This window comes from Alosa pseudoharengus, unplaced genomic scaffold, assembly GCF_046254945.1.
Source record: "Alosa pseudoharengus isolate Yale_2024_CS ecotype anadromous, Long Island Sound unplaced genomic scaffold, YU_APseudo_1.1 YU_APseudo_1.1_scf_3, whole genome shotgun sequence".
Taxonomy (NCBI): domain Eukaryota; kingdom Metazoa; phylum Chordata; class Actinopteri; order Clupeiformes; family Clupeidae; genus Alosa; species Alosa pseudoharengus.
Window position 1 is genome coordinate 31,323,497 of NW_027468718.1, and position 18,253 is coordinate 31,341,749.

General features: G+C 44.1%; 1 protein-coding gene across 2 annotated transcripts in view; it reads right to left on the reverse strand.

The window, feature by feature from the left end:
- Positions 1-168: 168 nt before the first annotated feature.
- col4a2 (collagen, type IV, alpha 2) overlaps positions 169-18,253 on the reverse strand; it is a 75,892-nt gene continuing 57,807 nt past the window's right edge. For both annotated transcript variants that reach the window (XM_076264039.1, XM_076264037.1), the window contains 19 exons: positions 17,171-17,332; positions 16,622-16,792; positions 16,299-16,442; positions 15,300-15,431; positions 14,770-14,951; positions 13,437-13,500; positions 13,214-13,288; positions 12,296-12,403; positions 11,782-11,889; positions 10,258-10,329; positions 9,826-9,951; positions 9,607-9,723; positions 9,188-9,349; positions 7,300-7,398; positions 6,988-7,134; positions 6,717-6,833; positions 5,953-6,144; positions 3,950-4,236; positions 169-2,266 (listed from right to left, as the gene is read on the reverse strand). In XM_076264039.1, the coding sequence (XP_076120154.1) occupies positions 2,012-2,266; positions 3,950-4,236; positions 5,953-6,144; positions 6,717-6,833; positions 6,988-7,134; positions 7,300-7,398; positions 9,188-9,349; positions 9,607-9,723; positions 9,826-9,951; positions 10,258-10,329; positions 11,782-11,889; positions 12,296-12,403; positions 13,214-13,288; positions 13,437-13,500; positions 14,770-14,951; positions 15,300-15,431; positions 16,299-16,442; positions 16,622-16,792; positions 17,171-17,332 (2,720 nt within the window). In that variant the 3' untranslated portion in view covers positions 169-2,011. The remainder of the gene's footprint in view (positions 2,267-3,949; positions 4,237-5,952; positions 6,145-6,716; positions 6,834-6,987; positions 7,135-7,299; positions 7,399-9,187; positions 9,350-9,606; positions 9,724-9,825; positions 9,952-10,257; positions 10,330-11,781; positions 11,890-12,295; positions 12,404-13,213; positions 13,289-13,436; positions 13,501-14,769; positions 14,952-15,299; positions 15,432-16,298; positions 16,443-16,621; positions 16,793-17,170; positions 17,333-18,253) is intronic.

Sequence of the window (18,253 nt, forward strand, 5' to 3'; positions counted from 1 at the left end):
GTTTGTGTATCTGTGTTTCTCATCTCTGGCGTTGACTCCTTCAGGGATGAAGTTCCAGGTTTCTCTCTATGCTACGAAGCTGAAAAAGTGAGCGGTGCATTGATTGGACAATTTCACGCTACAAGTGTCGATCTTTTTACACCTGCATCAAACTCACTACATCTGTGATCTATTCACAGCAGCTTTATTGCATAACATATTAGGTTAACCTTGCTCAATGAAGATCAGCCCCCGACCAGCGAGCTAAAGAAAGTCACAGGGACACAGAGCCTAACAAACAAAAGCATGTATTTTGCTGTTATTCAAGTACACTAACATTTGACATATTCATAAGGTAGCACTCAAATATATCCAACATAATTACATTACAACAGCCACAGGAACAGCTAAGAGAGATGTGCCATTAAAACAATTGAAATTTACATATAAAAACAAATAAAGGAACATTAAAATTGATGGCATCATTCTTATGGGCACTTTTCATTTAACCTGATCAAAGTACACAACTAAATGAGTTGTTGAAGACTCCTTGATGAGGAGACTGTTGAGCGAGATGTATAATACCTGCACACTCTACACCGAACCCAGCAGATGCTTGTCAGTGCAAGAGATGATGGCTGCTCATGGTTGTCTTTGACGAGCACAGTGATTTTAGGGTGCAGTGTCTTGTTTTCATTTTTGAATCACCTCATACGCACCTTGTATCAAGACCTCATATGTATGTCATCCTCAGCTGTGGGGTCCTCTGGACACACTGCACTAAGGAGTTTACAGTTTGTAGCGAGGCTTTCAAGAAAGCACTTACTTATACATCTACGGCAGATACTGCTGCCATTTATTGATATCTTAGAAAATGTGGAGACAGCCAACATAGCCGTTTTTATCAGACATAGAAAACATGTCACTGGTCAAAGATATCCTTTAGGTCTACCTGCTGAAGCCACACCAGACATTTATTCTGGGTGTGAACTCAAAAAAATAACTGAGAAGAAAATCAGTGCAATTTGTGTGTATATATATATCATTAAATTGTCAATGGCCTATACATGTTCAGATCTACTGTCTAGTAGATTACACTAGAAACAATAAAATGCACACTTTTATTCATATGCAACGATTGAAGCAATGCTGGAGCTGCAGATTAGCACTGTATAATTTCCGGTTCTGAGTGAGTGGACTTAGTGGAACTAAGAATGGATTAGTAATACACATAACACAGATTGAAGAGACAGTGTATAAGTGCACAAGGGATATCCCAAAGCTAAAAACTGAAAATATATATGCATATATTTTTCATTCTTTTTCTTTCAAAGAGCAAGTAGTAAAACCAAGAAATTGCAAATATACCCCCTCTCCAAAATCGCCTGAAAGTAGCCTGGAAGCCAGCCCTCACTTAACCAGGCTGGTCCATCAGTGGACATATCACTTGACATGGCAGAGATTCCGTTTTAGAAATGAAGGCACCGAAAAAGGAATGTGAAAATATTCCTTGGAAAAAAGAACACTAAGCCAAAGCAGTGCATACATACGGGCATCTTTGGTTCAGCTGTATTTTGATGTTGTTACCTATAAAAATTATCTGTTTAATACATAGCTGAGGTAATAAGTTAGACAGGAAGCACCATTTTCAATATAATAAGAAAGTACAAAAAGTGATTTTGTTTTTACATATATGTTTCTCAGAGGGTGGCGTGCTCTGCCAGGCTTGTGGGAAAGTGGTTGATACACTTGCATAAGTTCTTCGAGGGCAATTGGTGTGGGACGTAAGGTTGGTGGTAAAGCACAAGCATAGTGTGTGTGTGTGTCTGTGTGGTTGTGTGTGTGTGTGTGTGTGTGTGTGTGTGTGTGTGTCTGTGTGTCTGTGTGTCTGTGTGGTTGTGTGTGTGTGTGTGTGTGTGTGTGTGTGTGTGTGTGTGTGTGTGTGTGTGTGTGTGTGTGTGTGTGTGTGTGTGTGTGTGTGTTATGCTTTAGTGGGGACAGTGAGAAGACGCTAGCGCCTCTGGAAGTGGGCTCACAGGTTCTTCATGCAGACCTGGCAGCGGCTGATGCGCGAGAGTAGCTGTCCGGCCTTGAGTGTCTCGCTGCCCGGCGAGCTGTTGAAGTTCTGCTCCATGGACGCGAGCCAAAAGCTGTACTTGTTGGCGAAGTAGTGGCACGTGCCCTTGGCGCCATTGCACTCGATGAAGGGCGTGCTGCGGAAGTCCTCCAGGCACGACCCTGGCGACACCAGCAGCTGCCCGCCACCCTGCTTCCCCGCTGCAGAGTGCTGTGAGGGGTTGGAGAAGAGAAGAGTTACCCCGTCTGACATATATACAGCTGGTTACGCTTTCATACAAAGTGGACACATTAAAGGGGTATGTATAGACTCATTCTATCTGTTCCTAGAGGGCTTCTGGTTGAAACGTTCAAAACTAACACAGATACTTTTAAGTAAGGGATAATGTATAGAACGCCGGTCATTATTGGGAAAATAAGTCCCGACAGGGCGAACCGGACCCCGACACGCAACGGAGGGGTCTTGTTCCGCCCTGAAGGGACTTATTTTCCCACTAATGACCGGAGTTCAGTACATAATCCTGCTTATTATACGGCTACTTGCCAAAACGAAAATCCACGTCCACGATATGTCTCTTTACATTTATTTGTTACCGTTTCGTTGTGGCTTTTGCTGAGAAACAAATAGTTTGCAACACACGCTGAACTTGAATCAAACATTCTTTAAACCATAACTGATCAACCGTCTGCTTTCACTTTTGAATGAAGTTCCAATGCAAGAAGTGACCGGACTACTTGCGGAGTGATATGAAAAACTTAAATCAGAAGCACAAAACCCGTTGCCATTGACATCGGTAATTATATGTTTGCAGAGGTAATTACATGAAAATATTTTACCGTAGAACGTTGGGAATTCAAGTCAATGGAGCGTTCTACTAGCATTGTGAAGAGCCGTACAATATAAATTGGACTTGGATTTTTAGTTTAACAAATTCAAAAATTACACAAAAAAAATGGTAACAGAGTGTGAATTATTAATCGTTTTGACGTAATGTCAAAACCACCTAGATATCCTCTAACATTGCAATGCTAACCAGCTAGTTTTGTTTATGCTTCAGACTGCAGGCCTACTTATTCATAATAAGCCTACCACATTCCACAACAGGTACTGTATCAAATACAAGCAGGTCAATGGAGGAGTGCTGCTCTGAAACTTAAAGAAAACTCAAGATAGCTCAAATTATTTACTACCCCTTTACTACCCTGTACTAGAAATTACAGACAAACAGAAATAGGCCGCAGACGACTGCATTGCATCAGCACCACCACTATATTGCTTAATTGATTCAAAGAGCAGTCAACACTTCCCTAGAGGTAGCAGACATCATGAGGAACACAAATACTGCTATTTAAAGTATCTTATGTGGGGACAAACAAGAGTTTGATGGCACAAAGGTCTTAACAAGAAGCAAGGCCTTTACATTAGCACTGGAATCTAAGTCTGTGGTGTCCACCTTCTCCTCCTCATCTTTAATCTGCACACAGGAAGAGGTGTAAAAGTCCGGCTTCAGAAAGTAAAGGTCCTGCCACATTTTGGTTCCAACCATTCGCTTAATTAGCTGATTTTAACTAGTACAATTCTTAAGCCAGGTAGATCAGCTAATTAGTGAAATCACATGTGTTAAGCACACAGGTAGAACCAATACATGGCAGGACTTTTATTTTCTGAAGCCAGACTTGTATTGGTGTGTATTGGGTAATCTGAAAGATTCAGGGGGCTGAAAACTTGACAGTAGCCCTGAAACATGCTAGTGAATATGTACATTTTGAAATGTGTCTATATTTTTAAATTCAATTTGAATTTGTAAATTTGTTTTATTTTAATTATTTTCTTAAACAACAAAAAAAAAAAACCACTTTAAAGAGGTTGTTGTTTTTGTTGCTAGCTTCTCACCATGAGGAAGGAGTATCCAATCCACAAACTGCGCCAGCCCAGGGGGCACTGCGGGATGGTGACGTCCTGGCTGTGGACGGCAATGGCCACAGAGGGCGCCTCGCACACCGAGCAGCGGCTGATGTACGGCTTGATCTCCTCGCCCTCCACCGGCATCATGGGGATGGGCGCCGTGGTGGACAGCCAGAAGGACTTGTCGTTGCGGTCAGCGTAGCGGCACAGGTCGTTGGGGTTGCAGTAGAGGAAGGGCATGGTACTGAAACGTGGGATGCAGGAGCCCGCCAGACCTGATGTTGTTTGTTAAATTCAATTAAAGACGATAATTTAACAATAACTAGATGTACCGCAGAGCGGTACAAAATATGACCGCCGCCTAGTCCAGCACATTTTTTCCACAAAAATAAATCACGCTGAAAGGCCTATATGATTCTTACTGTCTCACTAAATTGCATTATCCACACTCAATTCTCACTGGTATCTGCTAGACAACAAGTACCAAAACATGATTAGTTCATAGATTTCACATGTAAAATTCATTTTATACAACCCCACCCCCATCTTGCCTGTTCATAATTCTGAGAAATTCTTGAATTGTGTGCATGTGTGCGTGTACACGTTTATGTTTATGTGTGTGGGTGTGGGTGTGTGTGTGTGTGCGTGCTTGTGTGTTTGCCTGCGTATGTGTGTTTGTGCATGTGCATGCATGCGTACATATGTCTACTGTGTGAGTATGTGTCATACGTATGATTACTGTGAATGTATGTGTGTGCGTGTGTATCTGTTTATGGACATGTGTGCACATGGAATGGGTTAACATGACCCCTGGAGGCAAACATACGGAAAAAAATTGGTCATCCTAGGCCCTACGGTTCTCAAGATATTCACAGAAAACTGTGTCTGCCCTACCCTCCTTTCGGGGGGTCCAGTACAGCGGGGGGGCTACAGATCAAAACGAAAAACGATGGTTCCATGCTATCCATGTGGGGTTACATGCCCACCAAGTTTCGTGTACCCCGGTCTTTCAGTGTCCCGGGAATCCTTGTTGGTGTACGGTCACTAAATGTACACATAAATTCTTTTATTGTAAGGCCCCCCATGAACGAAAGTTCACAAAACTTGGCATGCATTCGGAGGGTGTCATAATGATCCTACACTTTCAATTTCGTGCAGTTTTGACCATGTCAGCCAGAGATATTGTGATGAAAACACCTAATATTTTGCTTTTTAATTTTTAACTAGGTGGCGCTATACATGAAATAAGTGGTAATGGGATGGGTTGACATGCCCCCTTAAGACCAACATACAAAAAAAAGGTGGACCTCCTAGGCCCTATGGTTCTCGAGATATTCACAGAAAACTGTCTCCGGCCACCTACAGGCCAGTTGGTGTATAGTAACATAAATTAATTTATTGTGTGGCCCCCCATGAACGGAATTCCACGAAACTTGGTGTGCATTCAGAGGGTGTCATATTGATCCTACACTTCCAATTTCGTGCAGTTTTAACTATGTTAGGTCACAGATACCTGCGATTACAACACCTCATTTTTACTTTTTTGTGTTTAACTAGGTGGCGCTATACATGAAATGAGTGGTTATGGAATGGGTTGACATGGCCCCTTGAGATCAACATACAGAAAAAAAATGGTCCTCCTAAACCTTACGGTTCTCGAGATATTCCCAGAAAACTGTGTCTGCCCTACCCTCCTTTAGGGGGGTGCAGTCCAGCGGGGGGGCTACAGATCAAAACGAAAAATGATGGTTCCATGCTATCCATATGGGGTTACATGCCCACCAAGTTTCGTCTACCTCGGTCTTTCAGTGTCCCGGGAATCCTTGACGGAATTTTGGACATGCGAAAAAGAAAGGAAAAAAAAAGAAAAAAAATTATGACTAAACCTATATGACCGCCGCTTCCGATGTAGCCCGGGCCTGAGACCTTTAAATTCTGCCTCATTATTATGGGATTGGTTATGTGAAAGGAGTTCAGATGAGAAGTGTCACCTAGGTCTTGGTTGTGGGCTTTCTCCTGGCCTTCGAAGTAGAGCAGGCTGTATCCGTCCCATAGCTTAGACATGCCCACTGGACACATGGGCGTCTGGTCGGTCTGGCTGTGCTTGACCAGCAGGTAGCCCACACTCACGCTACGCCCAGGCATGCCACCACGACCAGGGATGCCAGGGAGGCCCCGAGAACCTGGAGGGTGTGTGCGCGTGTGTGTGTGTGTGTGTGTGTGTGTGTGTGTGTGTGTGTGTGTGTGTGTGTGTGTGTGTGTGTGTGTGTGTGTGTGTGTGTGTGTATTGTGGTGGTGGTGGAGGAAAAGGGGTGGATGATAGGAGATAGGGGTGGAGGATAAAGCAAGATGGAAAGAAAAAAAATCAAGACAAAACTTGAAGATAAGGTGAATGAAAGAAACAGTAAGACGCAAAACAGATGAACTTTTAAAACAATGCTGATGTGTAGAATAAATATGAGTATGACAAAAATCATGTCCTATCATGTAAACAATGCAATATTTGATCCATAAATCACTGGTTTCACATTAACCTTGATTATGATGCCTACTAAGACATAAACCACTACATACAAGGGGGGTATATGAGAGTTGAGAGTTCTGAATATTTTCACTCTGCTAAATCATTCTTAGTGACCCAGAAGCTATAGTTAACTGGCTGCCCAAATCCTACCCTTAATCCACTAATCTAGCCTAGAATCCTGTAACTGTAATCTGCCTTGCCCAAACAAGCCACACAACGTCTCAACTGTACCTTCCAGGCCTTGAATACCGGGGTATCCCTGGTATCCTGGATCTCCACGGAAACCAGGTGTTCCTGACCGTCCACTGACACCTGGCATTCCTTTGTCTCCTTTAAGCCCCACAAAGCCTTGGATGTGATAGAGAGAGAGAAAGAGAGAGAAAGAGTTATTATTCACTTTCTCTATCACACGTGCTTAGGTGTCATAGGGAGTGTACCTACTGTAGCTCTCTCCCTCAGACACACACATACACATGCGCTCATTAAAACAGGGCTGTTCTACCTGGGTCTCCGTGTGGTCCTGGGTAACCCGGTGCTCCTTTCGTGCCTCCGGGCCCCCATTGTCCAGGAGGCCCTGGTGGACCTCTCTCCGCCGGAATCTTGACCGGGATCGGAGGACGTCCCTGCGCCCCTGTGGCCCCGGGGAAACCTAGAGCAGACCAAGGGAGCAAGCGCAGGCTCAGTGAGGAGGCTCAATGACGATAAGTAATGGGCTAGTGTTCTGTTGTGTTGGGTCCCTTACAGGTCTATGTCACGACCGGGTATATAGGAATGAGGGAGAACAGAAGAGGGTTGTTGATCAAAGTGTCGTTACCTGGTTGTCCAGTCTGTCCTTTGGGACCGGTGGGGCCGCGGTCTCCTTTAAAGCCTGGCTTGCCAGGAGGTCCCATCGTGCCTGTTTCTCCCTTGACCCCTGCAGGACACAAACACAACACCGTTGTAAGACAGCTGTGTTGACTTGCATCTGGTCTCACAGACCCAGAGACATATTAGACATCTTGGGCAGATTCGTTTGGGCATTAGCAAATGTCCCACATGACCCATCAAGATTAATTTCACCTCTTTCACTTCAGTGTGCTTGAACACCCAGTACAAGACAAAGCATCCCTCCTGTGAGTCTTTATATGACAGGAAGACTGAAGAATGGGTGAGTATATGACAGGACTGAAGAATGAGTGAGTCTATGGGCCCTATTTTGGCGATCAGAAACGGGAGGTCAGAGGTGTTTATAGACATTAAAGACATGGCCAGTCCGCAATCACTAATTTAATGGCGTGATTTAGTGATCAAAATCTGGGCGCAAAAGGGTTGTTCTTATGTTTCTTAAAGCAACACCAAAGAACTTTTCATCTGTCGCACGCACTATTTGTTTATCCAGCACCGGCTTTGCAAATAACAATGTCCACAGACAAGGTATAATAAGTTGCATGATTTTATGAAAGTACGATGTATTGCGACATCAGATGCAAGTGAAATTTGTAGTTTCTCATGTCTCATTCCATCGAACTACAGATCCGCTACCCGATGCAGCAAACTTACATAGTGCGGTAATAGCCGATAGAGGGCCGCGAAGCGAATGCAGAAAGTGCCGTTCAACCTGTTACGAGTTGATGAACCACTGAAACGATTTTGGAAACATTATTTTAAGGTACAAAAAACTCTTTGGTGTTGCTTTAATAAGTCATGGGTGTGTTTTGGGGCGTAACATCCTTTAACCAATGAGAATGACATCTGTCATTCCCTTTAACAGCAAGCAGCGCAACTTCAAACAATGCATCGGCATTTTGATAGTCAGCAGCGCATTTGAAGGAATCTGCTTGCATGCGAGACCGTATGGAACAGAGATTCCACTAAACCTTGCTTTACTAAAACCTGTTTGTGACTAGCAGAGTGTAGCCTACATGCATCTGCACTCACCTATTATTTGAACTCATAGGCAATGTGAAACTAACTTTACTGTGGTCTTACTGTAGTCTGACAAAACAGTTCTACACAGTTAATTACTTTCACTATTGACTGACAAGGTTACCATCGAAAACATAGCCTGAAAAAAGCAACACTTACCCCAATAATGTTCGAATGACTGAATAAAAATCTTTATCAAGATATTTATCCTGCGGAGGAGTTGCTGCTTATATCTCGTGACAGCGTGTCTTCAGCTTAGCTTTTCGCTACAGACCAGGTTTTTTCTTGGTCAGTGCCGTAATACTTTTTAGATGGCGTAAGATAGCGATTTTTAGATCACGCGCCAGACCACACCTTAAGTCATTAATTTCCACACCCCTGGGCGCAAGGTTTAATAAAAGTGGAGCGCATGGCGAATAAATTCCTCACTTTATTGAGTGTAAGATAAGAATAAGCCTTGCGTTGCACTTTGCGCCACCTTGTGTCGGGTTCACGATAGGGCCCTGTGACTGAAGAATCGGATAAGTCTATATATAACAGGGTGACTGAAGAATGGGTGAGTCTATATATGACAGGGTGACTGAAGAATGGGTGTCTATATACTGTATAAGAGGGTGACTGAAGAATGGGTGAGTCTATATATGACAGGGTGACTGAAGAATGGGTGAGCCTATCTATATGACAGGGTGACTGAAGAATGGATAAGTCTATATATGACAGGGTAACTGAAGAATGGATAAGTCTATATATGACAGGGTGACTGAAGAATGGGTAAGCTGCAGTGCACCCAGGCTGACCTTTCTGTCCTGAGATTCCGTTTGGTCCAGGAAACCCTTCCTGCCCCCTGTCACCCTGGAAGCCCTTCAGACCAGTAAGGCCAAACAGGCCGCCTATGCCCTTGTCTCCCTTGTCCCCAAACACAGAGGGGATGCCTGGCGTGCCTCTGGGTCCGGGGAAGCCTAGAGAACAAAACACGTATAGCGTGTAAAAACAGAGAGCCATCCATGGTATCATAACACTTTTTCACACACACACACACACACACACACACACACACAGAACACAGACTATAATAAATGCTTTACAAATGCTGTTATGCACCGGTATGTCATACACAGTCTAGATGCAGGCCCTATGTCATATAACACATACAAGCGCTCCTATGTGTGTCTCCACTATAGTGTATATAATATTGCAATAGGTTATTGTACTCCACCTGGGAGTCCTTTCTGTCCGGGATAACCAGAATCTCCAGGCCGCCCAGGTCTGTCTGGGGTTCCTCCGAACCCTGGGGGACCCTGTGGACCTTGAGGGCCAGGCCGTCCTTGATCACCTGCAGAGCATGTTAACAATCACTCCACACATGATGCAACCAACTGAACAGGGAGCCCTTTAGCAGAAAAGCTGTAAACTCCATTTCCCACAATGTCCCTACCTGGATCTCCTGAATATCCTTTCGCGCCGTCTCCTCCCTGGCTGCCGACCAGTGTGCTGGGGATGCCCGACTCTCCTTTCTGGCCTTTAGCACCAGGGTGGCCTGGTGGCCCCACTGTGTCAAGACCTGAAACCACAAACACACATTATGTCAGCTCATACAGTATACTAATGAATGTGGTCAGACATTGAGCTTCATCCTAAATCCATCCTAAACTTGGTTCCACAAATTCTAGATGTTTTTATTTATTTATTTTTTACAAAACTATTGTTTCATATTGTTTCTAGTTTTTCAAAACACATCTTTGATTATAAAAAATGAGCTTGACATTGGAGTCTCAAAGGTTGGCCTTGGTATGCCATAGTTCTGTGTGATGGTATAAAAATGGCGCCTGATATGCCATAATTCTGTGTGATGGTATAAAAATGGCACCTGGTATGCCGGGCAATCCCTTGTTTCCTTTCAGACCATCAAGTCCACCGATTCCTGTCTGACCGGGGAAACCTGGAGAGAGAAGCACAACACCAATCAGTGGATTACATGCAACCATATTCATCATCTCTTGGTCACTTTAAAACAGGATCAGTGACACCCATACCATCATGTCACTTTACATTACATGTACCAGTAGTCATTTAGCACACTTTTTTCAAATAACTTACATATCTCATTTATTTTACAAGGGCATTGTTACATTGTCCCTGGAGCAACTCAGGGTTAAGTGCCTTGCTTAAGGGCACAATGGTGGAAGCCAGGAATTGAACCCACAACTTTTCTGGCCACTGCAGGCTAGCCCAGCTCCTTAGCCACTACACTAGCACCAGTTTTGTACCTACACAAAACCGCCAGCAGGAAGAGGTGCCATGTAACATTTCTATATCAGGTCTCCTGACTTGTTTGGTGTCTGGATGGAAGGGACACCTCAGTGGTGGTGTTTTAGATAGATAGATAGATACTTTATTGATCCCCAAGGGGAAATTCAAGAAGAAGAAAAAGTTTTGTTGTGCAGTGAGTGGAGACAGAGCAGTGGCTAATGTGAGAGGCGGTGCAAGTGTTAATAATCAGAACTACTGTACATCTTCAGGATGTTCAACATGTTTTAAGTACTGTTGCCATCTGTGAACAAATCAGAGGTAAAGTATGTAGTGGCAATTGATTGATTGAAAGTATTTGTTAGCCCTTTGCCAGACAGTCTTGTCCATGTACCGTATTTTAAGTCAGGTGCAACTTATATATCAACATATACATAATTTAACATGTTTTTAAATGTTAGTCAGTATGAATTGACATGAACCCATGGGCAAGACCTGAAGTGCAAACAATGCACATACTCAATGCTCCCACATGCCCAAATGATAGCTATAATTCAGTGGGTCTCAAACTTTTCACAATGAGTACCACCTCAGAAAACAACTGGCTCTCCAAGTACCACCATTATGGCCGGCATTAAAATACAGTAAGCCAATTTAATTCCATATTTTACATTGTACATACTGTTTTGCATTGTTTCCTTTTTTCAAATGTAACTTCAGTGATCTCGTGGTTAGGGAGTTTTTTATTATATATATTTTTATATAATTTGAAGTGATTATTTCGTCTTTATGACAAACCATCTCGGAGACTCCCGGAGAAGCACTAGAGAGTCTGCGTACCACAGTTTGAGAACCACTGCTCTAGTTAATGTGCGAGAGGGACTTTGCTCGTTGACAGTCTTTGCACTTTGCCCACAATTTAAATTAGGGCCTATTGAGTGCTTGATTTCCAACACCCCTCTCCCTGCAGCGTGCCCTAGTAGTTAGACCCTTTCAAGAGAGTTCCATTATCAGCATCATAGTTGGCCCCACAAGGCTTCCATTTTAACATTCCATATTTTATCTTAATGCAGAGGAAGTAGATTGGGAACCAAATAGAATGTTCAAGCATTGTTTTTGTTTTTATTGTTGAAAGGGTCTATACCTGGTTGTCCAGAATGCCCTTCAGCTCCTTTGGTTCCATGGGCACCAGGGACTCCTGGCCAGCCCTTCTGGCCCTGTTGACCAGGCGTTCCTTGCCGTCCGTCAGACCCTGATGAGCGGAATGGTGAAATGGTCATAGAGAAGAAACATGTGTAGCTGTGTATGTGTGTGTGTGTGTGTGTGAGTGTGTGTGTGTGTGTGTGTGTGTGTGTGTGTGTGTATGCGTGTGTGTCTGTCTGTGTGTGTGTGAGTGAACTGCGTGCAAGTCTGCTAGCGTGTGTTGGCCTGTCAGAGTAGATGTAAACACTAACCCCTGCTGGTCACAGTCTGTGAATGGTGCATACTGTACATCACAGATATGGCAAATGACTAGGCATCTGTCAGCTAATTGATCAGAGGGGTTAGCACATGCTAACCATCTGATGTAAAGATTACGTTTTTGTATTCGCTAACGCACCACTACATTCAGGTGTTACACTGAGTAAACAGGTAATGGCATTAGGACAACTCCATACCTTTGGCTCCAAAAAAGCCGGGGTCACCTGGTCCTCCTTTCATGCCCCCAATACCGGAGTGGCCAGGGTTGCCTCTGTCTCCCGTTACACCGAGGAGGCCCGGTCCACCTGTGGAGCAAACCAGTGGCAATACATCCTCAGTACAGTTCAAACTTTAAGCAGTTGGAGGGGAGGGGGTGGGGCAACTGGATACAGCCCCCGTATAATGTTCGGGTCCGCGTGCCCACAGAGACCCAAGTTGGAGTCGGCCCGGGGCACCTCCAAATCCCAGCCCAAAAAGACGTCAAGAAGTCCTGTGTAGTCCTTTTTCCCACTGTAAATGAATGGGTCCCGGGAAGGGGTAGGCTACATATTTTACACTGTTGCATGCTCTTATCTCTATGTACATTTTAGTTGATGGTACGATTTTGAACAGCGCGTTGCAAAATTACCCAACTGTAAGTAACTGCTTAATTAGCCAAGATTTTCATCGAAGTGAGAGTGGACCTTTAAGGACCATAAGGTTATGCCTTTGTGAATAACTGTGACCTTCAGGCCTGAGATATACTTGCTTTTTGACTAAAACGTTTGCATACGTTTGCATACAAAAGCGGCTGCGTTGAGAACAAAACCTTGTTTCAGTACTACACGGGCACTACACAAGTGTGTGGAGTGCTTCTCCAATTGAGGGCAGACCACAGAATTCAGTAACAAATAAAGCTGGCCTTGCATGCTCATGTACAGTTATGTACTGCACTATATATATATATATATATATATATATATATACGCCCCTAACATCCATGTGAATATTGCATTTCCTGTACGCGTCACGCTCATTTCTGAGGATGTGCGCGGCCAGCGCACCAAGCGGACGCTGGATATGCGCGGCAGCCGTGATGTTAAAAGCATGCGTATCCCAGGCCTCTAATTACTTACCTGAATAACCTGGCAGCCCTGGTTCACCCCGACGCCCAGTAGCTCCAGGGAGATCAATTGTAGGACCCAATTCACCTAAACAATACACACACACACACACACACACACACACACACACACACAGACACACACAAGTGATGTTCTAGAACCATACCATAGGTTTACTATACCCTTTATTTCATTTCAAGTAATTACTTCCCGATAATTTTTTCTGTATATCTACCTTTGACACCCTTGATTCCGGATTCTCCTGATCGCCCATAGGCACCAATCCCGCCTTTCTCCCCCTGTCGGTCAATGACATAACCAGCCTATCATTTACTTCCACACCCAAACAGGGGGTCGTTTCTAGAAAGCATCGTTTGCTAACTTGCGTCGCAACCTTGGTAGTACGCTCCATCGTTCTTGGATTTGGTGTTTCTAGAAAGGGTAGTTCGAACTCTCAATCGCAAACAAGGACGCAAAGTTTGGTCGTTTGAACTACTGCCCCTAGGCAGTCGCACTTGTGTCGTTCCTTGGTAGTTCCTGTTGGTGTCCAGAGCGCCTAACCAAAAATCACAACCGCCTAAACAAAAATTGCGAAGTGGATGTTTATCTCGTGACTCAATGATTGATATATCCTGTAGCTTAATTTTGATTAAGACACTGACTCCCCTACTTGGCTCATTCTTGCTATTTATGTTAATTCGAGTATTGCCTTGCTTTTAGTATTATAATCTTCACAGACTCTTACAACAGCAGTGATAAATGGTGTAGTGGCTAGAGCAGAAGACTTGTTATCCCAACGTTGTAGGTTCAATTTTCTTATGATGTGAGATTGTCCTTGCTTCTCGCTACCTGCAGGTGAACTAGTGTGACACGTAGATTCAATTGTTTTTGACTGATGTATTGCCTACCTATGGTCTATGGTCGAGAGAGTAACTATATACATAAATATGTATGGTCAAAACCGTTTGTTGTGTCTCGTAGGCCTACTCTTACTCAGAGATGAAAAGAAGAGATAGGATGCGAACTCCGGCCGAGCGCGCAGTGCACCAACGCGCTGCCGTTAAGCCACGAGACAGTTGATAACCTATGGGATACCCAGATATTTGTCCAGGCTATATATTTTTTCCAACTCATAGATATTTAACACAAATAATGACTCATATTGGTCTGCTTAAGTTAACTGTTTTATATGCTTGCAATAGGTTTAGGTTTTGGCTGATGGCAATGACAATACCAGCATTAATCACTCGGTTTAGATTAGAAACATGTCGACATAGGCCGTGACAGAACATTTCTAGGGGGTGGGGTATTACACGTTGCCACTGTTTCCACCAATGATATGTATCGCTGCATCATCAACAACGTTGTTGGAACTATGGTGTTCGAACGTCGGAGGTAGCGAATTGCGACACAGGTACGATGCTTTCTGGAAACAGGTGTAACAGTGTCGTTGTTTGGTCGCAAGTTGCGTCGTACCATGGTGGTTGAGCAACTTCGTTGCTAACTTTTCTAGAAACGACCCCCAGGACAGGACAAGACAACCAAGATGGCACAGCAAGCTTTCTTACTCTATAGCCTGGCATCCCAGGGAATCCTCCAATTCCTGTTGGTCCAGTGGGGCCTGGCATCCCCTTCTGGCCAGGCCACCCCGGATTTCCCGGATCTCCCTTGTCACCCTTCTTATCGCTGGGCTCTCCAGGGTAGCCATCATGGCCCGAGGAACCTGGAAACCCTGGGAGGCCTTTGGGCCCTGGGACATACACAAGACCAACCATGGCAAGTCAGTGAATGGGCTGTATGTGGACTGGCACAGCAAATGCGCGGAAATAGGAGGAACTTGTTAATTACAACAAAGCAGACCTCAGTATACACCACAAATCAGCCAACACACTTTTTTTTTTTAACAACATAACAACAACAACATACTTTTTAACTTAATTTCACTGAGTGTCTACAAGAATCTTTTCGGACACAGACACACTTTACACTGTAACAGTAAACTGAGTAGATTGTGAGGATATGCCGTTGGTAGAAGATAAATAACAACAGCAGACTGAAGGTACAGACGAGGTTCTGCAACCTGCGTGGATAGACTCACCTCTGGGCCCAGGGAAGCCGAACACCCCTGGCGTGCCGTGGTCCCCCTTGGCCCCCTTCATCTCCTTCATGGCCTTCTTCACTACTTCATCCATGCGGAACTCTCCTGGCTTGCCAGGTATTCCTCTATCCCCTTCAACATGGACAGAGAAGAGGCTAAGACTGAGACTGGGCCTACTAGAGACGTTCACACACTGTATACTAAGCTAAACCTACTGTGTCCTAGGAGTAGCAAGGATCTTGTGTGCCAAGCCATGCTTTCTGTGGGTTCTAGCAAATTACAAAGCCATAATGGTCAATTCTATAGCCTAATTCTACAGACTTCAGTCAATCATATAGCCTTCTTGCTTGTCTATGCATCTCATGCTAAATTAAACATTCATCCTACTCTATTTACTTGATTTTCTCACTCAGCAACTGTCAAATGTGGCCAGAGATGGTTGTCTAAAGAACCCTGGACAGTTCAATGCAAAATGTGGAGTGATTACTGAAAGGTGACTGTAGGAATGTCCTGAGATATTAGCATTCATTGAATGCCTCTTGTCCAATCAGAAATGAATAAATTGCTTGACCAGACCTAACTGTTGTGTAACTGCCACAGTCTCTGTATCTCTCTCTCTCTCTCTCTCATTCCTGATCTATCTGTCTATCTGTATTCCTCCTTTCCTCTCTTTCCTTCACACACACATAGGGAAGGTGTGATTAGAATGGTTTAAACAGGTCAGCTGCCTGTGGCTTACGCACACTCATTGCTCATTGGCTCCTAGTTTTTTTGCTTATACTTTGTTCGGAACATCCACTCATTCACTACATAGTTTACTGTGTAGTGAATATCTAAATGGTGGTTATTCACTACACATACACTTCACTACACACTACACGTTATTCACTTCACATTATCATTCACCACATAGAGCACCATGTGGTTATTCCCTAGATAATGCTCTATGTGGTGAATGAGTCAAGGTTCCTTAATGCAGGTGATGAGGTTGAGACTCACCCTTTAGACCAGGTCTGCCCTTGCCACCCTTGCGGCCTGGTTCTCCATAAAGCCCAGGCTCTCCAGGATGCCCAGCAAAGCCCTTAATTCCGCTCACCCCTGGCATGCCAGTGAAGCCTGGCATACCTGGAGAACCTTGGTAACCTGAGAAAAAGAACCGACTGGACGTTGATACATGGCACAAATGTTGAGCCCAAATGCAAGTGAATGTAAAAATGCTTACAATTACTGACATTCAAATTTTTCCAACTTTAATTAAACACAGTGTCCATACATAAAATCTTCAGTGAAATCTTCACATAGACATACTGGGACTGACCAACCTTTCAAACCAGCAACACCGATATGTCCCGGTGGTCCCGGATTTCCATGATCCCCCAGTGATCCTGAACTTCCAGGATTCCCATCACTGCCAGGATCACCAGGAAACCCCTTCATGCCGAAGGGCCCTGGGACTCCAGGGTCACCGTCGCTTCCCCGGTCTCCAGGAAAGCCTGCCATAGACAGCACAGTTACACAAGTCCATTAAAAAACAATGGGCTGAAAGCTTTCAATTCTTTTTTTTTTGTTAGTCAAATCCTTTTGGGGGCATTCAGTCTTAAGGGCTTTTCACATGAGAAGGGACACCCGCTAGTATTCAATTCATTTTCAATGAGAAGCGGACGGGCAAAGCAGGCAAGTGGGCGATTTCAGTGGCGGTACGGCGGGCAGACGCAGTCCCGACATCAGCCCCGCCCGCATCCAAGATAAAAAATGTTCAGCTTTTGAGCTGGCGGTGCGGGTTCTACAGTTTAGGGTTGTCTTTCAGATGACAGACGGGGCAGCATGGTGCAGGGTAGAAAACAGAGACCTTACACCTGACATGAACTCACCTGGCTGTCCCAAGGTTCCGGGAGGTCCTGGAATACCAGCTTTCCCAGGCTGTCCAGGAAACCCGATCTTTCCTGCCGGGCCAGGGCGACCTCTTTCTCCTTCTGCCCCATAAGGCCCATAATCACCCTTAACGCCAATCATGCCAGGCATCCCAGCCATTCCTATGTGGGGGAAATACAATGACAAACAATGCAATGGCCACACAATCACATTTTTAGAGTGCATGAAAATGCAATCTACTGTTATCCGATTTCTTATTATTATTCTTCTTCTAACGCTTTTTCCACGTTTAATGTAGAAACTTCATTCAAACTGTGTTACGTAGGTCTTACTTAGGACAGGTGTGGAATGTATTTTTCATATTTGTAACTTTTATACTTTTTAAACTATTAATTAAAAACTATTAAAAATAGTTCCCCATAGACTTAACATTAGCGATTATGGCATCACAATAGGGCACTTAGAATCCTATGCCAAGTGTTCCGGCCAGAGCCATAATGGTTCCGGCCACCTCCAGCAACTATCTGTCTCAGGCTTTAAGCATACAATCTGGCTCTCTTAAGACTACAGATCCTGTTCAACTGTTTCCTCTGCCCACAACCGTTTCAAAATAAAAGTCTCCACTACAATAATTCCCTATTAAATAATTTAACCATTTAAACTATCCAACTATTTAACTGTTCAACTATTCCAACTGTCAGTTATCATCAACTATGCCTCTAGCCTACTATATTAAACCACCACCTACCTAGCAACCAATTTAGCAACCATTGAAATTAAGCATCTATGTCAGTTTCCATAGCAACCAAGATGATTATACTAGCAAACCACTGTAGTAACTCCTTTAGTTCTGATAGTAGCCACCATGGACACCCTAGCAACAACCTAGCAATGACTTCAAGTACCCTAGCAACAGCCTAGCAACCACATTCACAGTTAAAACCTAGCAACCAACATCATTAACCTAGCAACCAGCATAGCAACCACCATAACTACTCTAGCAACAGTCAGTTGTCATCAACTTTGACTCCAGTCAACTGTTTCCTCTTCCCACAACTGTTTCAAAATAAAAGTCTTCACTA